At 34.9% G+C, this 23,504-nt stretch overlaps 1 protein-coding gene across 1 annotated transcript; it reads right to left on the bottom strand.

Annotated features, from left to right (window-relative positions):
• Nucleotides 1-415: 415 nt before the first annotated feature.
• On the bottom strand, nucleotides 416-5,572 carry LOC144472695 (uncharacterized). Its single transcript, XM_078186004.1, has 5 exons — nucleotides 5,323-5,572; nucleotides 2,904-3,061; nucleotides 2,298-2,409; nucleotides 1,363-1,574; nucleotides 416-715 (listed from the first exon to the last, which is right to left on the bottom strand). The coding sequence occupies exons 1-5, from the start codon at nucleotides 5,424-5,426 to the stop codon at nucleotides 609-611; spliced, it is 693 nt and encodes a 230-aa protein (XP_078042130.1). The 5' UTR covers nucleotides 5,427-5,572; the 3' UTR covers nucleotides 416-608.
• Nucleotides 5,573-23,504: the final 17,932 nt, after the last annotated feature.

Genomic DNA, 23,504 nt, shown 5'->3' with positions numbered 1-23,504 from the left:
GAATTAACAAAGTATAACTTGATGTATAAGAAAAAGATTCTTCTCCAACCCTTTAATATTCGTTTTACTACTTTTGGTAATACTTTCTGTTACTTAAATGATGCCAATAAAAGCAAGATTTTAAGTAAAACAGCTATAACAGTGAACAGACCACTTAACAAAGTTGAATAATACATTTAGCATCATTAGAGTATGATAAAATTTAAATAAAATTTTATGAAGATAAAAATTTACATGAAGATGTATAAAGATGTAGTTGATTAAGCGAAAGTAGTATAATTTATAAAGAAATTGTACTAGAGAATTAAGGGAAAGAAATTGGAAAACCGTGGAATGAAACTCAGTGGCGTTATGGCTGCTCGCGAGCGCTGATTTTTATTCCAAACAAAATACTAAAACTAGAATGGCTATCTGCTCGTACACGCGAGTATTGCATTAGATTTATAGAAATACGAAATATAATATACATATATATATCATCGCTCGTATTGCACGTAGACGACTAGAAATGAAATATACAACATTCATATGTATAATAATGTCCTTTGGCACTCTCTATTCCAGCTGGGATTTATTTACAAAAGAAAAGAGGAAAATCTGCGATTTCTTCAATTCATGTTGTCCGTAGTTAGAGCGAGGGTGGTCAACACGGATCGTCTGTTGGGATTCACCCCGAGGTTCTCCCAATTTATCCACGACAGTCGTGCGGTCAGATCTGTAGAACGATATAAATAATAAATATCTCAACTCTGATGTTAACAGTTGTAATTGTATATAACATTTAATGACATTATATACTGCGCAGTTTAAAGATATAATGCAAATCAATTCATTATTATCCATGAAAATGAAAAATAACTAGTAATTTTTATAATTGCGGATAAGAACGATAAACAAATTATTCGATACTATTCCTATGAACTTTTTAAAAAATTATCGCCTCTAAAATCGATTACTGATTTATTTGTTTTAATTATTACACATTATGGTGTATAATTCTCTTAACACTTTACGTGAGGGGTGAAAAAACACTTTCTGCATTTTCAATTTAACACTATTTTTAAGTATTCTTTAAAGAATACCTTTTAAAATTACCAATATAATATAAAATGATATACATTTAAAATTATCTTCTATGCTTAATCACTTCTCTTGACTTTTCAACTTAATCTAGAATGGTTGATTAAAATTAATTTGTTAGAAAATGAAAAGAGTGATAACAATATTGATAAAATAGTGATAAAATAGAAGCTTATAGAAGAACATTGAACTCTTGTAGAAGCTACAAGAGAAGTTTAAACAAAAGTTGCACAACTTCCACCATTCGGAAATATGACCGTAGTTTAAATGTGTTCCACTAACCACTTGTGTTCCATTCAGCTCGTTCCCCGTTTATTTCTCCTCTAAGGCACCTCTCGACATATGTAAGCGGGTCGAGCCGCGCAGCCAACACCTCTCGCAGTAGAGCTATGTATGCTATAGCCAGGCGCAGGGTGTCGATCTTCGACAGTCTTTTCTCGTACGGGAACGTTGGTACATGGACTCGTAGCTCGTCGAAAGCCGAGTTGATGCTGCTAAAAACCGTAATCAAACTGACAATCCGTTTACTTGCTTGTTGAAAGTTTCTAACACCGACTCATCCCTTACACTAGCCCTGGTGAAAGATAAAGTCTGTCATTGTAATTAGTAATTAAGGGTAAAATGAGCTCGTAGCGAGGTCGAAACGTTTATAAATAACATTTTGAAAATTAAGTAACATATTGAGAAAATCGAGGTTGAATTTCAGATTCATTTGTACAATTAAGTAGTGACTTTTGCAGTATTTATTGCAGCAACTACGAACAGAATCAATATCGTTGTGCTACAAAATTGCATAAAATCTTCCACAGGTTAGTGAATAAACTTACAAATTTGCAACGTAAAATGTTTATTATTTTTGCTTAAAAAAATTATAAAATATCGTATTGTTTTCGAATTTCTAATTTTTATATGAAAGAAGGTTGAAGATCATTTTTTTAGCTGTTCGTAATAGTAACTTCCAACAGACTCGGTATTTTTTCACTACAAAATTGTACAATTTGCTTTAAACATTAATGAATAAATAAAAAAAATTTGAAATCGATACGTTTACCATTCTAGTATTAAAAAATTCCGAAAGCCTTGTTCGTCAACATGAAACTTTTATGTAAAAGGACATTGATAGCGATTATTAATTATTATTAATTTCTAATTGTTTATTTTTAGGAAATATGAAACAACTGTCATCAGTAGGTAGTGTATTGAGAATAATTTCTCACCTCAGCATACGTTTCCTTTCTCTTATATTAGCAGCGTGTCGTTGGATTCTGTAAGGGCTACCATTCGGATAGTAACCCTCCTCGACACCATTTATTTCTGTGTCATTGTGATCTGTGGAAAGAGGAAACGCTGCTTTAATTGAATTTAACTTTGGAACTAAACAGTGATATTATTTTTTGTTTCGAAATCACTAAAATTAACAACTAGATTCATTGAATTCTAACTTAACGAACAGTATAACCCAACTTCAATCTTAACAACCAGTACAGCCTAATTTAAAATTAACAAATAATATACAACCTAATTTAAAATTAACAAACAATATACAATCTAATTTAAAATGAACGTACAATATACAACTTAATTAAAAATCAAGAAACAGTCCAATCCAATTTAAAATTAACAAACAGTACGATCCAATTTGAGATTAACAAACTAAATTTAAAATCAACAACCGGAACAACCCAATTCCAGATGATGACCATTACAATCCAATTTAGAATCAACGAACGCTTGTGCAAACTTTGAGAAGAATGTCTACTTCCTAAGACTCACTACGACGAATGAAGTGTGCAGACTTCATTTACGATTATTACGGTGATTACCAGGTGTGGAGACAGGCATGTGATAGTGTAAAGGCGAGTGCGTGTGCGAAGAAGTGTGCGGGACATGCTGGGTGGATCTGCCTGCGTAGACGCAGGATGGTAGCTCGGATAAATCCTCCTCGCTGATGTCGCTGGTCGGACCCACGTAGTACTGTGTACTGGAACAAAACCCTCGGAGTTAGGTTTATTGTACCTACTATCTTTGATTTTCTACCTAATACCTTCGATTTTAAAGTTAATATCCTTGATTTTGAATTTTACTTCTTTATTTTGTGTCTATTGCCTTCGATTTTGAATCTAATATCTTGGATTTGAGTCTACCATCTTGGATTTAAGGCTATTCTATTGGATTTAAGTCGACTATCATAGATTTTGAATCTATTATTTTCGACTTTGAATATACTATCTTCTTTGAATATATTATACTATCTTTGAATCTACTATCTTCGATTTTGGATCTAATATCCTAGATTTGAATCTACTACCGTCGATTTTGAGTCTACCATCTTTGACTTTTAACCAAATACCTCCGATCTTAGATCCGCCATTTTCGATCTTAAATCCACCATTTTCGATTTTAAATCTACCATCTTCTACCGTTCTATCAAGGTGGAACAATTCGATCAAAATTGCCGATTTTAAATCGACCACCCTGTATCTATAGTGACGTACAGAATTATAGGTTTTTACATTATTGCTGACATTTAAACAAGAACTTAACAAGACACCCTATTTGTATATTTCTATATTCCGTTACTCCTAATATGAAAATATACAAATATAGCAGTTTGTTCATTTTTCTTATTGTTTTTACATACTTCATTGCTTCTAATATAGAAAAATACAAATATAAAATCTTGTTAAATTTGTTTTCAAATATACAGAGTCTTCAGCTAAAGATGGCCGCCTACAAAGCCACGAATAATATAAAAACTCAAAGTAATCTTCGCTGTTTTATTGATACCTAAGCAAAAACCAAAGAAAAGGTTATATTTGTATATTTTCAGTTTATATTATTTCTAATATAGAGATATACAAATACTGTGCTTTGTAAATTTCTTGTTTAAGTATTGGTAAAAATAAAAAAAAATTACATCAAGATTATAATTATTCACATTACTGTATCTGTCAGAGTTGGATGATATTTAAATGTAGTTTTTTTGTAAGATTTTGGAGAACGTGTGCATTAACACTAGCCGCCGTCGGCCAGCACCTTTTTACTCATCCACAATTACCGTAACCGGTAATTGGTAACCGGGCGGTGTCGAATTCACAGGTAAATAGTAAATACCAACCGACAATGTTAACATTCATCAATTAGTTGGTTAAAGAAAAAGAAATAGTAGAAATATAGATCTAGAGCAATTATACAAATTTTCATAGCACAAAAATTCTTTGCATTACAATATAAGAAAAATATTATCTATGCATTTGAAAATTCTTTGCGGTAGAAATAACAATTATTTGTAACTAATATATGATATTATTTGTACATCTTGATGGTCGCACAAGGAATTTTAAACATGAACATTTGTATAAATGTTTGGAATTCTAGATTTTCTTTCTTAACCAACCCCTTTACGGGACTAGGCCTTAAAAACTAGCCGTGGGGCCCGTAAAATACTTTTTACTCAAACCTCGCAACGATAGCGGCAAGTCGACAATGCGTAATTGGATTTCCTTTATTTATTTGGTCTTTGAATGGCTGTGACCGAGTCTAATTTGACCCGGCGTCTTTGGTTTATTGCTGGCTGATAGAAAAAAAGGGTTCGGAAATAGATAGTAAATAAACAGGATAGAGGGCAAGTGGACGTACTAGATGAAAAATCGATGTAATAAATAGAAAATACATATAATAGATAGTAAACAAATCTAACAGATAAATAATTTATGCATACTAAGTGTCCCAGCATCGGTGATACAATTGAGAAGAGGGTGAATCTACACTAAAAAACAATTCGAAAATAAAGAATAAAATTTGTTTACTTAAGTCGTCGTGGTTGTGAAAGTCGATTTCGAAATATCCAGCACTTACAACGATTTTTGCATTAATAAAGTGAGTTTTTAATTAAATTACACGTCGTATTTTCTCTTAAAACAGAATAGTTTTTTCAAAATTGATCTAAATATGACTTGAATATTTTTTCAGGTGATGCAGAGATCAGTTTACCACATATTATATGCAGAACCACGAAAAAACCAACGCGATAAATAACGACTAGACGGTGGATCTTTATGCAAAATACGAATTTTCTATTTCAATCGAAAAACACAGACATATAATTTTATTCCTCATTTAATCATATTTATTTAAAGCTCGTTATTTCGCTATTTACAATTTTACTTGGTCATTTTCAACGTAAAATGCATACGGATCAACACAGTCTAATTAATGGCAAATCAAAGGGATGGTGCTCACCTGGTGCAAGCGACGGAGGAATCGGCCGGCCTGGTGGCGGTTCCCACCCTGTGCCTCATCCTCTGCCCCCTGTCCTCGTAATCGTAATTCGAATGACTCGCCATGCCTCGGTCTCAGTTTCTCACCAGCTCATTAATCACTTCACTGATCTCGGAACCGGATGGACTGGATTTGTAATTAAGACCTCGTTGGTCCCTCTGGTACACTTAACGGCTGCTCCTTAATCCTTTTACTATCGGGGGTATCTCTCGTCGGGGTGTTCGCCGGGCACCGACGTCTCGGGATATCACTTCGCGGGTAGGCGGGGGGGTGCAAGGGTCGGCGGTGCCAGCGAGAGGTTGCTTCCGACTATCGCCCGTGTCCCTGGGGAGGTCGGTTTATATAGCTAACGCCGGCGGAGCTTGAAGGGGATGATCGATACCAACCCCTGGGCGGAGATTACGTCCAATCGCTACCGTTCCCGGCCACCACCGGCTGGCAGACGTTCCGCCGATTGGCGGGCCGGTTAATAGCGGCTGCTTTATGCCCGAAACTTCTGCGGTTCATTGTTACTGCCCGACTGAAATTTTATTTCTATCGTTTTCCGCCCGCTCGGCACCCCGAGAGAGGGTGAGGAGTTTCAATTTGGCGGCGATGAATCAACCCGGCCGTTCCAGGATCTTTCTGGATACGCTTCTTCGATGCAAAATCTCAGGGATTCTTCTTCGACTGCCTTTTTTTTCGGCGGCCACCCCCTTCAACTGGATTCGAGGGCTGGGGTTGGAGTACGGCATTATTCGTATCGGGTCTGGGTATATTTTATTTGGAATAATTCGACTGCTTGTTGTTTCGTTTTTAATTCGGATACATTAGTTTTAAATAATTGTTTGTTTCAATTGTTAGCTTAAGTAAGTTAACAAATAGTTTGATGTAAGAATCAATTGGAATTGGAATTTGTAAGGATTAATAAGAGTTCCCGAATTGAGCGGAATTGAGATTAAAGAAGAATTAATGAGAATTAATAAGAAATCTTGTATTAATTCTAATTGTAATTTATAAGTATTAATAAGAATTCCTGAATTAAATGGAACTGAGAATAATGAAAATTAGTAATAATTAGTAACAATTAATAAGAATTCTTGAATCAATCTTTTAAGATTAACTAAAAATGATTGAATAAAATCAATCATAGTTAACTAAATTTAGTTTGGCACAGATAAACTCTAATTATACTTGCAATAATATTTTTCTAGTTTAACTAAATATATTTGCTTTCATTTTTGCCTTAGTAGATACGATATAATTAGAGAATATTTGAGAAAGTATTTAAATAAATATTTGATCTAATAAGAAATATAATAGAAAAACTATTTTACCTTCAAACCTACTGACGAAATATCTCGAATTACGAATAAAAGTGTTACACTTATTCGAATACACTTTCTTCAAATAAATGTAGTTATTTGTCGCTCGCAAATAATCAAGAAAGATTTGATTCTCTTTCGTTTTTCCTGAATCGAATTTTTTTGAACTCTGGTTGGTAGTCCGGTATAAACATTAACTTTGTAAAAATTTTTGCGAAACTTATTTTGTAGGATTTATAGGGTAAATAGTGTAAAGTAGTTTGCAGAAATAACCCTTATCAGACGCAAAATATCAACCCTTTAGTGAACTGTTCGACTTTATAGTAATTGGTCAATCATTAAATTGTGTAAATAATTGTTTAATTGTTTTATTTGATTGTTTTAAGAAAAATAAGCAGACAAGCATAGTACTCAGAATGAAGCTTGACAACAATTTTAGTCGAATTGTTCTTTAGATCACAGTTATTGAGTACAGTGTTTTACATCTGCAACATTTGCTAGTGATGCACCAATTTATAATTGTAATAGTTGCACCATTTTGAAAATTGTTCATGATTGCAATATCCAACAGAGTAATTTGTCTTTAACCAATGCCTTCGCAAATCAAATGAACAATGCAAAGACATTTTCAATTGAACGAAATTACAAGACGTTGCAACTATAATAAAAATGGCTCCATAAATATTTAATTCTAACAGCGGTAGAATGTTCTTTATATCGTATGAATTTAATCACTCTATGAAGTCAGGTTGTTATATACATACAGCGTGTCTCAAAAGTTACGAAAAATCAGGAACTGAGAGGTTCTAGTCTTTTGAAGTAACTTCTCCTTTAGCAGTTGTCATTAACGAGAAACACTGACCAATGAGCGGAGAGATAGTATTGCGCGAGGCAGCCGAGCCAATGGCCGCGCACTGGGTTTCGTTCGCCCTTTGGCTCGGCTGCCTCGCGCCAACTGATTTCGCCACTCATTGGTCAACGTTTTTCATTAATAACTCGTAAACGAAGCCGCGGATTGCAATTACGCAAAGGGAAAAAGTTGCTTAAAATCGCCTCAGGAACTTCTCGCTCCCCCGTAAGTAACATAATTTCGAACACACTGTATACGTAGAATTTCCAAGGAGTCTATCATTTGCTCTTAACATTTGATACGTTGCTGCATCAGATCGCATCGGCAAACGATTCGTATCTCGGCGTTTCAAACTAAATTTCGTCGAGTTAATTGTGGCATTGGAATCACTGCGCGCGGCACCGCGGACAGGTAAATCCGTGGCCGGCCGGCGTAAATGGTGCATGCTGGAAGGAAGCTGACAGCCTGAGAAAGAGTGTACGAACGGGGCGCGGCGATGAAGAGGAAGCGACCGCAGGATCCCCTTTATCAGCGATCGGGCTCTCTCCCAGAGAGATATGAATGGGCCAATATTCAAATGAGACGTGTTTAGCGGCGGCACAATGAGAAACGCGGCGGCGTCGGTGGCGACGCAATTATGCAAGGTGTTAATACGATCACAATGGTGGCGCGCGGTAGGGTTGCCGGGCCGTGGCCGACGAGCGGGCAAAGTTTTGTCGGCGCCGCGCGGCGCCCCGTGGAAAACGAGTTTCTCGTCGTCGACACGGAATCCCAGCCCGGCAGTGCTATTGTCGTCCCGATAGCTACCGCGAGCATAATTCAGATCAGCCCCGGAACCTATGAGAACACGCCCTTCGTACACCAAACACGAGGCCTTCGCGATCAATTTGCATATTTCGATGCTATCCGCCTCGAAGCCAAATCGAACGCTAGACACCGATCGAGCCGATCTTTTCGAGCGGGCCTATCGGTTTACGGGGAACCTGTGTTGTTAATTCTGGCACGCTTAAGGGAGGATCGAAAGATTCCGACAGAATTTTAACGATAAACCTATCGGGAATTGAAAACGATTCATGTATATTGATTTTTAAGAATAACAAAGAGAAATTTGTTTAGGCGGTAAATATCTCCATTACAGTTAATGATACGCGAAAATGCTTGAGGAACAAATTGTTTGGTTCGAAGGGCACATGTATATTTAGATATTTTTTCATTTTTATATTTCTATATTTCTATAGCTTTATGTTTCTACAGTTCTATATTTCTACATTCCTACATTCCTACATTCCTACATTCCTACATTCCTACATTCCCACATTCCCACATTCCCACATTCCCACATTCCACATTCCTACATTCGAATAACTCAACAGAACTCAACAAAACACGAACGAACATCATTTCGAGCATGTTCTGTAGGTAGAATCAAACCAAAGTTAGTGAATCCTGTGAAAGTGATTATTGCGATATTTTTCGGTTTTTCAACTATTTTCATACTTTGCGTGACTAGAATGACCTTGAGTTATAGGTCGCTGGAATCGACTTAAAATCGACAATAATGACATCGAAAAACAAATACATAATTCCATTTGAAAAAACATCGATGACCTTCAAATCTCAAAAAATGTGACCTTTAAAAAAAAATCATTTCCACCACAACATGTACCCTTCGAACCAAACAATTTGTTCCTCAAGCATTTTCGCGTATCATTAACGATAATGGAGATATTGCTTTGTAACACTTTATTTGCCCGACCCTGTATAGTAGTCTGTGTACAACGAAAGTAATATTGACCTTAGAATGACCGACCCCCTTTCATTTTTCTGTTTAAGTGACATGTCGGGGTTGCGGGCGAGTCGGAATAATATTTTAACACTGAAAATGTTATTTATTATTTTCGAAATATTAAATATGAAATACATGAGGTAGGGGGATAAGAGAAACCTCGATGTTTCAGTATTTATTTACACGTTTGTAGATAATTTTAAAATGTTGCCTTTGGCAAACCCCGCGGAGTGGTTCTAGGGTTAAAATAAAAAATGTATAAACCCTTGAAATGACCGTCATGGTAGCTTCAGTATTGAACGTGTATTTTTGTTTTAATAATGTTCTTTATGAATTATTTATATATTATTTTTTAAGGTACTTGAATGTATTATTTGATACTAGGATAACCGAGCCATAAATTCAACTAATGTACGTCGTTTTACAACCAGGCATGATTTGATTTATTTATCTAAATATTTATAATATTTTAATATAAAGTTTTATAATATAAAACTTTATAATATAAAGTTTATCTAAATATTTCCAGTGGAAAAATTGTTATGGTATCAGGAATCATGGGGAAAAATTAGAAACCAGTCATTTTGACTGGTTCTACTTTCAACAGTATACTAGAACTACATATTATTTTCTAGTAAAAAATAAGACATAATTTAAAAATATAAAAAATTTTCTGACTTTTACATTATTAAATGAAACTGTGCGGTAAGTGAAGAAATTAAAGTAAAATAGAATTATCAACTTTAATGTCAAAGGATTTACAGTGATGTACTTCTGAGCCAGCTAAATGATGAAAAGAAGTTTTTAAAGCAAAATTGTTGGATTAGATGAAATTGCTTTTAAAATCTCTGCAAAACGATCTCTTCAGGTCGCGGAATTTCGTGATGCACTTTTGTTTCTAATTTGATTCACACGTCTTTGGTGTTCGGTCTCCCCCGGGAGTTCATCCCCTTCGACTCCCAGCACTCTCTTTGTACAGACCACTTTCTCTCTTTCTCTCCCTGTTTCTCTCCTCTCTCTTCTATGTCAGACCGTCGATTGGCCGCAATTCAGTGTCGCGTCGTTGCACACAGTTTGCGGCGGCGGTGAACGTCAATTGCATTGCTCCGCATATTTCATTTCAGAACCCCGGGTCCGCGACCTATCGCCGCTTAAGGGGTCTCTAATGATCATCGCTGGACCGCCGAGTTTATGCATTTATAGGAGACACGGTTCTTCAGAACTTCCGCGTCGCGCAAACTCTCCCAGAAAATAAATATTCCATGTTTTTAAACTCGTCGAACCAGAGCCTGTGTTATGGATTTTGAGTATAGAGGATTCAAGCTTTATAACGAGCTGAGACTAATTGTTGTAAGATTTTTGTTTACGAAAATATATAATTATATAATTTGATAGGTATAGCATGACTAGAGAAATTACATGTATAAATTATACATATTATAAAAACTGTAGCTACGAATTATATCAACTATATAATTTTATACAAGCTAAAGAAAATTTGTGATAGTGGAAATAAGGGATTCCTGGGATCATTTGAAATAACTTTTTCCATAGCGCAAATGTGATCCACGGCTTCGTTTACGAGTTATTAACGAAAAACAGTGACCAATCAGAGCCGAGCTCGACTGGTGCAAGGCGGTTGAGCCAACGAGTGGTCACTGCTTTTCGTTAACAACTCGTAAACGAAGCCGTGGATCGCATTTGCACTAAGGAAAAAGTTAATTTAAATGATATTAGGAATTCTTTATTTCCCAATTTTGAGTAATTTTTGGGACACTTTGTATAAGATATAACAAAGCTATACAAAACTATGCAATTTGTATAAATTATAATACAAACTATGTTAATTATACAAAGTAAATAACCTGTCTAAGATCTATACAAATCGTGTCAATTATAGAAACTGTACAATTGTATAAATTGTACAACCTGCACAAAATACATAAACTATGCATTTAAGCCATACAAGCAACACATATCATACATAAAATATACACGTGAACTATACAAACTATTTAAATGATACAAACTGCTTAAGTGATGTTAACTACATATAAAGACTATGTAAACTGTAGAAACTATTTAATATATACAATCTATACTAAACTATTCAAATTATTTGAGATCTACAAGCTATACAAACTATAAAAATTGTTTGAGATCTAAAAGCTATACAAACTATAAAAATTGTTTGAGATCTACAAGCTATGCAAACCATAAAAATTGTTTGAGATCTAAAAGCTATACAAACTATAAAAATTGTTTGAGATCTAAAAGCTATGCAAACTATAAAAATTGTTTGAGATCTAAAAGCTATGCAAACTATAAAAATTGTTTGAGATCTAAAAGCTATACAAACTATAAAAATTGTTTGAGATCTACAAGCTGTACAAACTATACAAACTACGTGAACTGTACAAACCGTGCAATCTATACAAATTACATAAACTATACCAATCATGCAATCTATACAATCTACAACAATGACATAAAGTAAACAAGCTACACGCACTATACAAACTACATTAATTACATAATCTGTATAACTATATAACCAAGTGGCTCAACTGTACATCGAAGTTTATAAAAAAAAATTTCTTAAAAATGCCAGACGTCGTGTGCCGACAATTTTCCGAAATCTATCGTTCGAGTGGCTGATGAACTACGTTCACAAAGTCGTGTAAATCGGTCTATCCCTCTCTTGTTCGGCCACCAGTTTCGCATACCAGGGGATCGCAGATATCCGAGCAAACATTTAATTCGTGATTACATTATTTCTGAGGGGCGACGAGGGGGTGGGGGCTCCCTGTCAGCACCAGTTCGTCCGAGCACGCATACAGAAGCACCATGGAACAACGGGGTACCGTTTCAACCCCTCGATAATAGAGATTTCACGCCGCGGGCCCCACTTCGGTTCTCACAGTAGGGGTTTCCTGACCGGCCGATCATCTATTGTCCAAAGGATCGCTTCGGTTTTCCATCTATCGCGCGGACAAAACATAGCCGGTCAACCGCATGGGGCAGAGTCGCGTGCCTCTAAGTATCTGTTTATAGTCCCCGGGGATCAATTTGTTTGCTAAATTATTTATTGGACAAATATGCCGGCCGGCCACGGTTTTCACCTTCCGTAGCCCGCGAATCTATTTGACCTGCGGTTTGGGAAAAGCAAACCGGAGGAATCGCGCGATTGTTCTCTCTTTTAAATAGTACTTGGGGAAAAGGAGAGCTTAGGGTTGCGCGGTGGATTCGTTCTGTTTGTATAAACTTTTTTAGGTTTACCATGAGAATCGTGTAAGATCATTTTTGATTGTTTATTGTTGATTGAGAACGATGATGTTATTAAGGTTCAATGGAAATGTTAGAACGTTTATGCAAATACTGTCTAAGTTATAGTTAAATAAGTTAAATAAGTTATTTATAGTTTAATTTATATTAAATATAGTCTTGTTTACCGTCTGTGTACAATGCCTTCAATCTAAGCCATATTTTGCTGACAGTAAATAATTTAGTGTTTCTATCTGATAATTGTTTTGCATTTTTTTAAAAACAATAAAGATAGTATAGCAACTTGAATTTAGTTAATTGTAGTTATCTAGCAGAATAAAAATATTTTAGCTATATTTTTACAATTACGAATTGGATACATATTTATTTTCTATCCTAGTAATTCCAAAAGGATAAATTCCAATAATATTTTTAATAAAAATAAGTTAGTGCTTCCATTTAACAATTTTCTCCTGCTTCACCATCATTATGTAAAGAACAGCGGTAATATATAGTAGGATAAAGTTGGATAAATATTTATTTCCCATTTTAAAAACCTCAATGGAACGAATTTCAACAATATTTCACCAGCAGAAATTAATTCGTTGTTTTCCTGTAACAATTTCCTCTTGCCTCGTATTATTGAAAATAACGGTTGTAATTTAGCAACTGAATCTAAAAAATTACGGTCATCTAACAATATTAAAATCTTTCAGCTTCACTTCGGTAACTGAAACTTAATATAAATATCTTTTAAATGATTAATATATAGATGCTGTTTATGTTCCATCTGAACGGATTTAACAGAATGAAACTACCGTAACAGTATCTGATATGTAAATCTGAAAAAGATAAACATTAAAATGAACCAGATCAAATGTTCATTGATTTAACGAATAGCAATTTAGTAAATTAAATACAAATTATAACAACAAATTAAACAAAAAAAGATACAGGCTATCGGAGATTCAATAATCGGAGCTACCATCGTACAATAATCGAAATCGTATCAGCAACAACGAGTGAATTTTATTCGAATAAACAACCTCTGCGGATGATCCGCTAGGAATATTTGCATTGGTATAGGCGGTCTGTTGGCAAACACAGGCGGAAAAATCGCAGATACCGGAACCCAAACTCGGTCAGCCAACATTGTACGCTCCCTCCGCCGCCGCCCCCCCCCCCTCCCCGCCTCTCCCGCCATTCGAGGTACGTGACAAATTGAGATAAATAATCGTTTTGTGGGGACACAATACCCTCTTGAAATTTGTCACGGCGACACTCGAAACGGCACGCTCCGGAACGCTCTCGCGAACTGATACTCGTAGGTAAAACCGATATACTCGAGTCGCATCTGGTCGGCGCGTCCTCCTTTTGTCGATGATCCTTCAAGATTTTTTGATAAGCACCTTTCGACCACCCCGCCCCCTCAGAACGAATCATTCTGTTTGAACCGCGGCTTTGTTAATTATCGATACACAATGACAGGTACACGACTTTGTGGAAGATGAATATTCTGTGACGTGCGGGTCTAATAATATATTGTCCATTGTCTGTGTAATATTATAATAAAATAAGAAGTAATAATATGTAATATGATAATAACGTAATAATAAATTGCAAGTATGTATATCTAATAATGAATTATTATTACAATAATGCATGGTCTAATATGCATTTGGTCTTCCAATGTGCATGTGTAATAATGATTTTTCTAATATACGAACACAATAATGGGTTGTTTAATATGAATGTATAATAATAAATTATCTAATAGGCATATCTAACAATAAATCATCCAATGTAGATGTATAATAATGAATTGTCTAATGTAGATATATAATAGTGAATAATCTAATACACATGGTTAATAATAAATTATCTAGTATATATTTATGATATTAAAATGTCTAATATACTGATACAATAGAAAATTTTCAAATATTCATGTACAACAATCATTTCTCTAATATACGTATGTAATAATACGTCACCATATATCTAACAATGAATCATTTAATGAAAATATACACATGTATAAAAATGAATTATCTAATATGTATGTATAATAATGAACTGTCTAGTATTTTTGTATAATAATAAACTGTCATATACAGTAATGTAAAGTACTAATAATATATCATATGTAATAACAAATTCTCCAATATGCATACCTAATAAATCGTCTTTTATTCAAAAGTCAAAGTAATGTCCACCACCTGTTAGTACAATATTATCGAATCCAAGATCGATGGAAATTTCTGCTAACTATAAAATGATATTCAAAAATCTTCAAACAAAATCGTATTCAATGACCGAGACTTAGCAGACATCGAAAAAGTGTAATTGCCTGAGAGAGGTTGAAGTATAGCGAAGCAGCGTCGCAGAAACGATCGAGAGATTACATGTCCGGAGTCCTCGTAGAGTATATCTGGTCCGCAGGATCAGTATAGGAGAGTCAGAAACGGTCGCAGGAACCGTGAACCCGATGAAAGGATCGACTTTGCCGTCGGTGGCCGCCGGTTTGCCCCTAAAATTAGCCACAGTGACATATTGAGGAGCGCGGCCTGGGTCCCATCGGTAACACACCCCGCCACCCTCCCCAACTAGCCTGCCTATTACTGACAAAAGCGGTGCCCTGGGAAAATCAACTGACGCGTAACTAAACGGTGTATCATTAATTCCGAGCCTGTATGTTTATATCGACAGCGTTAAGCAGCGTGCACCACGCGTTTTGCACGGCCAATTTTCCACGACGATTGGCCGCGATTTCTCTTCGCGCGCCGCTCCATCCCCCCAATTTCACGTCGGCCTCGAGCGATCGAGAAACCGGAGATCCTTTCTGGATCGATGAAGTTCTCTCTAGTTCGCATGTGAAGTATTGATAATTGTTTTCGAAACGGTACCGGCATTCGACGAGTTTTTAATATGTCGCGTATTTGATAAATATTTCTATGTAATAGTTTTTCTTTCACCAATAATTTTGTCACCAGGAAATTATCGTTAGACTACGAATTTGTTTTTTTTTTTGCATTTGTAATGAAATTGAGTGATTACTATTTAAAGCAGAAGAAAGATGAAAAGAATAAAATTTTGGTTTGACGATTTTTGAAATCTTTTTACAGTTAATAGAAACTTCCATCGATCTTGGATTTGATAATGATATCAGATGGTGGACATTATTTTGGCTTTTGAATAAAAGAGAATTTATCAAGTGCGAATCTTGTTATGTGTTAGTATAGATATTGGGCAGTTTATTATTATACATGCATATTAGATTTATTTTTACACATTTATATTTACATTAAACGATTCATTGTTAGATATGTGGTATTATTGCATAAGTATATTAGAGAACTGATTGTTAAACATGAATATCATAGAATTTGTTATTGTATTTTAGTATATTAGGCACTTTAATATCGTACATATGTAAGACATAATTTATTAGAATATGATTCAATGAATTAGAATATGAATTATTAGAATTCATTACTAGAATTCATTATTATATATCTATATTAGGGAATTGTCTAAGACAAGGTTATGTTTTATGTCCTATGTAGATTAAAGATAAAAAACATATTATTTCTGTTTTCTTTATTTTTTAACTCATAAAGTCAAATTTTATTTTGCATGCAAAGTATATGAAGAAAAAGTTGTTTAACAATATAACTGTATTCAAAGTACGTTTAGTTGCTGAAACATTTTATATTTTTTCAAAAGTCCCAAATGGGGATTGTGACAGTTAAAATGAATAAAAATGTAGAAGAAAGAAAATTTAGAATTTTAGAAAAAGACAAATTTGTTCTCTCTTGCCTAAATCGTTTTATATATTCTTAATTACATATTCATGTATGGTATTTAATTATAATATAAAAATCGAACCAGAAATATCATGCTTAAATTATGATAATCTTGTGTTCAAGTTACAAATGATTTCCATAGTTTACTTGTTGAACAGAAACGAAACACAAAATACACACCTTCTATAAATAAACAATATTAACTGATAAAAATAACACTAAACTGTCAAACGCAGCTGATACAATATTCTTCGAGCCAAATGGTGTACGTAAAATTTCAAAATCCCCAAATGGCGATCGTGGCAGATACTGGGTTAATGATGGATGAGTGCTGTTTAATTTTAATTTAAGAGATATGGAAACGTACATATTTATTAGATATATTTACTAATAATGTATTTAGCATATATATTTAGTAGTTATGTATTTTGAATATATATTTAGTAGTAATGTATTTATTGTACCTATTTAGTAGTAATGTATTTAGTATACATACTTAGCAGTAACGTTCCAAATTCTTGCAACGAGTCTGACACGACATTATAGGGAAAAAGGGTTAAGGTTCAGGTTTTACGCAATGAGGATAAAATATAATTCGGATTACGCGGCTCGGCGGATGATCAGAGTTACGCGAAAGGTGCCGCGAAGAGTCGATCGCATTTTCAGCTAGCTAGAGCTCGGCCATTGCTTTAGCACCCGTGGATAATTCTGTCCTTTTTCGCGATGGAGCTGTCGAGCGGAAACGTCGATTCCCCGGCGAGAATTATCGGCGTTCACCTTTCGGCGATGGAGAACCCGTTGATTGGCACGAAAGGTATCAGTACGTTGCGATAGGGTGTCGGCGAGGAAAAAGAGAGGAAAAAGCGGCGGATAGTTAGGTGTCGGTGAAGACAGCAGTGAAAGACAGGAGAGAACCTTTCGAAAGAAATGTGGGAACGGTAGCTAGATACACAGATACAGGTACAAGTGAACGCGGTCAGAGAATTTTCTGAATGACCTTTTTTTATATTGTTCGAAGCAGATGCTGATACTTTTCAAGAGAAATTACTAAATATTGTCAATGATGCAGCCACTGTAGTGAAAATCCTTTTTGAGAACTTAAGGTCATTGAAAGTAAAGGATTACGAGAAAAGCAAATGTAGGAAAGAACGTTGCAAATGTTTGAAAATAAAACCTGTTGTGTATTATAGATTATAGTTTTAACTAACTACCATAATTTTTTCGTAAAACGTTATTAACAATTACCCAAGATACAACCACATTTTCGAAGACTCTTTTCGACAGTGTAAAATTGCACATGAATAATGTAAGAGAAAAGTGAATTTAATAAAAAAAAAGGAACCATCATTACAGACACACACACACAGTAAACTTTGCCGTATACGAAAGGTTCTAGTTTGGTTTTTCAGGCGAAAAAATATTAACAATTAAACAAGATACAACCATATTTTCGGCAGTATAAAATTGTAAGCGAGATTCGCAAGGATCAATTCTCGCGACATTAATGTGCAAAAAATTGTTAGAAGATTCATATGGATCGCATTGTGCTACCTGTCCAGCCCAGTCGCCGACTGCATCCCATTTAATTTCCCGGCGTTCTCTGATCCGTCGAATCGAGCAGAGTCGAAGAACCGCACGTCCCATTGTGACCGCGGCCGTCGCGACGGTGGTCCTCGGCCGAGGCAAACAGGCTTTGGGCCACCAAGCCTATTTGCTACACGTGTCCTTGCACGTTGAATCTCGACGATCCTCCCCGACGGACCGGCCGAAGGGCCCGATGACAAAAGGGCGGCACGCTTCGCCACGTGGACGCCGGTGGGACGACTTCGGGGCGCCCGTAAGTGCCAGAAACCATGGGGGTCGTAGAAGTCCACTCTTTGAGCTCCTGCCGAGCCATCCTCCTCTTTCAGTCATCTTCCTCCGCTGTTCTCCGCCCACGAAAAAAGGACCTTCGACAAAGTAGCCGTATCCTTAGCGATTGCTATCATTTTCTTCTGAAAAAACTATGATTGTTACTTGGAACCATAGCCTTCCATTGGGCAATAGGTTTTATTGTGGAAACTGTGATAGTTCTTTTCTCTGTATATCTTTTATGTGCATAATTATTATATTATTATTATATTATGTATTATAATTATATAATTATAATTATATTTCTCTATAAATTTTTCTCTAAACAAAGTGCGGATCTATATTTAATTTTGATTTTATTTATATTCGAAACAGCGAAACCGTTTAAACAACTCAAAAGATGTTATTGCATTGCTGTCGACTCACCAATATTATTAAGAAAACGAATAAATTATTTTGTAGTTCCTATATCTTATAATTAACGAACACCATTTTTATTTTGCAGAAGAATCCGCAAGTTACTTATTAAATTCGTCATTCTCGCAATATTATTCACGTGCAATGTTGGACCGCCGAAGGAGTTCTCGATAAAAGTATGCATCTTTTGCAATTGTTACAATAATATACTCTCCGGAAAATATTATAATCATTTGAAATTAAAGTAGTACGCAAAAGGGTCCATCGTTAAAACAATTTCAAATTCTCTGCATCTATGACTTTAACCCTTTGGCAAGTAGACCTAACACGTGATGAAGATTTTTAGTGGTAATTGTGAATGCTGTTCCGTTCTTCTTGGTCTGAATAAAATTCTGATACATTGTTATCACGATTGGAACATTTAAGAAAATATGGACACGTAACAAATGTAAATATAAATTCTTAGAAATAATTATAATCGGAAGACTTTCAATCGCTGTAATTATGCAGAAAATGGTACGGTAAGGGGTTAAGTCCTCGAAAAGGACTTTCATTAAAGTGGTTTTATAAACTTTGTTACAGTCACATTATAATTTTCTTCATATCATTGGGTATATTTTTGTAATATTTTCTATCCTGCTTGAATTTTCGTGTCGTCTAAAGAAGTAATTTCGCTCTGCTTTATTTCGTGGATCTTCTTTTATATCCATTTACCGCAAAATTTTCTCGACAGTCTTATATACGTGTGTAATATCTTTTTATCTACTCCGTATTGTTATTTTGATAAAGAAACTAATTTTATCCTACCATGTTCCTTGGGTCTTGTTTGACCAATGTGGTGTAAATAATTATAGGCTGAAAGTAACCCGCACATTTCTAGCAATATTTAAATAAAAACTTGATAAAATGTCATATTTATGTATAATATTTCTATGAGTTTATAATTATTCCATAGCACTGTAGGTCGCCATCTTTGGCTGATATATATCCCATATATTTAAAAAATAAACCATAACAAAATATCATATCTGAACATTTCAATATCCGAAGTAATAGAAAATAGGAATATACAAATATAATATTTAAGGTTTCGTTTAATTAACAGTAACAGTGTAAAACTCAATTGAGTTTGTAATTACTCACCCCACTGTACACTCTGATTTTTTTCAATACCGGAAAGTATAATTCTGTAACATTATCAACCTATTTATACCTTAGTTTTCTTCATATTATAAGATATATTTTTGTAATATTTTTTTATGTAACTCTTAAACTATTATTTTGTTATAGAAAATAATGAAATAACGCGTTCTTCTTCGCAGGATTTCTTTTCACCTATCTGCTGCACTCTAAGTTCTTGAATACTATTAAACGTGATCGTCTAAAATATTTCGATCTGCTCAAGTTTTTATTTTGTTAATTTCCTATTTATTCAGCTATCGAATGATTATTAATTAACATCTAGAGCGCGTGTTAACGTTTCTGTACGAGAATTCGTTTTGCAACGCTTTATACCTCGATTCGCATTCGCACGAGAACCAATTATTCCTCCGGCGACGGCGCCGGGAATGGTAAATAACGATTGAGCGTCAAAATGTAAACGAGTCAATACGTTACATAATTGTCAAGCCAGTTAATTATCGGCCTTTAGGGGATTTTGCTTTTGGAAGTAGATAATAAATGACAGAAGATAAAATCGATCGATAAACGCGAGAATATTTCTACGTTTTAATTATTGCCGAACCGTTTTCTGCGAATCAAATGAACTGCCTGTATTATCTCCGCCAATAAAAATCGACGGGCCGTGCGATCAGTGAACTTTTGTTAAAAGTTAATTAGATTCCCCATACACCGTGGAAAACATTTCAGTTAAGTTAACATTCTGCAAACTGTGTTGAAAATTTATTAAGTAAATTAATCACTTGCAATTTTATGTCAAATTCTGATATTTAATAATATTATACTTTGCATCCCTATTTACATCAATATGTGTCTGAAGTAGTTTATTATATAAAAACTTAAGCAATATAGACCGGTATTAATTTTTAAGTAGTGTAGACTGTCTGTGAGACCACACCCAAAGTTTTAATGATAATTGATAAATAGACCGTGGGTTTTTATCCGAAATAAAGATATTCGAGCCAAATAACAGCTTCTTCTTTTCTTTAATAATTTTAGTCAGTTGAAATCAATCTATAGATGTTCTTGAATTTTAAAAATCTTTCCTTTGTTTTAAATATCATCTATTCATTTTACCAACGAATGCATAAAATCCGTATTCTAATCATAAAACGTATTTATTATTAATTTAATATAACTTCTATTTTGTAATTACGCTTTGCACTCTATACCATTAATATATAAAGAGAAAAGAATCTAATAAAATATCATAAAAGCATGCATCTGCCTTTGAAATTCATAATAACAGTCGCTCCAGTTTAATTTACCATAGTTCTCCCCACACTAAATAATAAAAACCAAAACCCGCTCTAATTTAATAAAAGAGAAGCATTCTCGAATACAATATCAAAACAAACATTAAGAATTTCAATTAACAAAAACTGATAGTTTCACAAAGTTTCCCCGAAAACAAATAACAGCAAATCACGAAGTCTGTCTAATCCAATACAAAAACCACCCCCCAAATCAATGCGGTCGATAACAAGCCTAAACTTTCGATTAATAAAAACCAAAAAGATCTCCGTTGTACATAATAAAATATTCAAATCGAAATAAACGGCTAATAAATGTTATTAAGCTAAAACCACATACGAAATGTCCTAGCATTTGCCTGTCCATTTTGCGTCGAATGTTACGCGATTAAACATTGCAAAATACGTCCGGACAGTTCGAAGGATCGATATCGTCGCCGCGGGTCAGCCGGATCGATGGAGATCTCCGGGCCGACGGCAATTAATTACGGAAGACGATCGGTAATTAACAGTAACTGGGGCTGGATAACGTTCATACGGCAGGCTTGATACGGAATATACGAGCCGCGGCACGGCTGTAGCTGACTCTTTATGGTGGGGTGTGCTCGTGACGTGAATTATTAGCCCTTCGACCCTCGGCAGGAGACCCTCCGGGGGTAGGTTCGCGCGCGGGCGTGGCCTACCGAGGTGGCAGGCGTGGCTCCGACGCCACCCTCGAAAAACCACTCGCCACCCTCTTCCCCAAGGATACACGGAGAATTGATTCCGGACGGATTCCATTTCTTATGCGCCACTGGAGCCCGGATTCCCTTCTTCCAGGGCTGCCGCGACCTGTCCCCCGGATAGATCGACGTGCTTTCCACCCCTTTCAATTCGGCCACGGTAAAATGGCATATTTTAGAAATAATAGGAACGCGCGGATTTGAAATTGTACTCTGATTTAGCTACAACTCGCCTTCGGAATTAATTATGACGTTGGTTGTATGCGGAGGACAAAGATTCATCCCCATTGACGGTTTCTGGAATTATAATATTTTGTTGAAGACATTATTCTTCATTCGCCCCTCATTCACTGTTCCTGAAAAAAATAATCTTTGTTAACAGAATAGAAATGCTTAGTTTGTAAATTACAATATGTTTTATCTAAAACTACCCTTGAAAATTAATTAAGGTAATGGCAGTATGTGAAAAGTATTATTTTTCAGTGACAAATATTCACCCCTCATTGACTGTTCCTGAAAGAAAATAGTAATTTGTAGAAAAAGGTAGAAGTTTGTAAATTACAATATCATCAAATTATCTGAAGCTACAATATCAACGAATTACCCGAAATTAATCGAGTTGTAGATAATATATGCAGGAGACTATTCTTCTTCATCCAAGAAAGTTTTACCTCTACTAACTGGCCCCGAAAAATATAGTATTTTGTAAATAAAAATAAGAGACATTTGATTTGTAAATTATATTCCCATACAGCTACCCTTCACAATTAATTACGATGGTTGCATATGGTCCACAAAGTTTCACTCCTATTGAATTTTTCTAGACAAACCAGCGTCGTATAGAGAAAATAAAAACACTTGAATTCTAAATTATATGTTTCACTTAAACCAACCCTTTAAAATTGATTAAGATCTTGATCGCATGATACAACTCCTCCTTTCATTGATTGTTTCTGAAAAAACATACGGCATTTGTCTAAAAAGTCTGCGAAGTAATATAAAAACAATCTAACATAATTTTCTCCACGAAGGGGAAAAAATTTGATAAACTCGCAGCGATGGAAATTCTATTTTATTGGTGTTCAACCATTATTGCAACTTCAATTTTAATCGATATGCTGCGATGCCGTTTTCTGCACGCTGCGCGTGAATACATTCGCGCGCTACTACACATTAATCTCCCGGATAAAAAAAAAAAAAACTTGATTAAACAGTGAATAAAGTCTTGTGCAGAAATTGTGTTTGACTTAAAACAAATAACGACAGTGTCAAACAATGTATTTCTAAATTGAACCAACGTAATGATTGGACCATTATACAAATTAAACATTTTCTGAAATGACAACAAAATACAACTCATTTTTGCCCTAATCATTTTGAAAAGTCTGTAATAATATCTTGATATTCTTAAATTCATTTCATTTTTTTGTTGGTACTAATATTGAAGTTTCATTTTTGACATAAATACCCCCTCCCCCCCCCCCCAAAAAAAATGTACAAATAAACTTCTTTTCTTTGCTTAAACATTTAGGAAAGTTGAAAATAATGCATTGATATTCTGAAATTCATATAATCTTCTTACAGTTTTAAGTATTACTAAATATTACTGAATAGTATCACTTCACACTGATGCAAAATTCTATATCATTAGACTAACTTAGATCTGCAAGATACAACAGCCACGTAAACAATTATTTCTCTTCCGAACGAT

The sequence above is a fragment of the Augochlora pura genome, chromosome 7, assembly GCF_028453695.1.
Source record: "Augochlora pura isolate Apur16 chromosome 7, APUR_v2.2.1, whole genome shotgun sequence".
In the NCBI taxonomy this organism is placed as follows: Eukaryota; Metazoa; Arthropoda; class Insecta; order Hymenoptera; family Halictidae; genus Augochlora; species Augochlora pura.
This window is presented reverse-complemented; position numbering and strand designations above follow the sequence as displayed.

Excerpts from the sequence above, each read along its gene's own strand:
- LOC144472695 (XM_078186004.1), bottom strand. The coding sequence starts at position 5,426 with ATGGCGAGTCATTCGAATTACGATTACGAGGACAGGGGGCAGAGGATG. Across the intron at positions 2,410-2,903 it reads CATGCCTGTCTCCACACCTG|ATCACAATGACACAGAAATA; the intron begins GTAATCACCGTA and ends CTCTTTCCACAG. Across the intron at positions 716-1,362 it reads AGCTGAATGGAACACAAGTG|ATCTGACCGCACGACTGTCG; the intron begins GTTAGTGGAACA and ends ATCGTTCTACAG.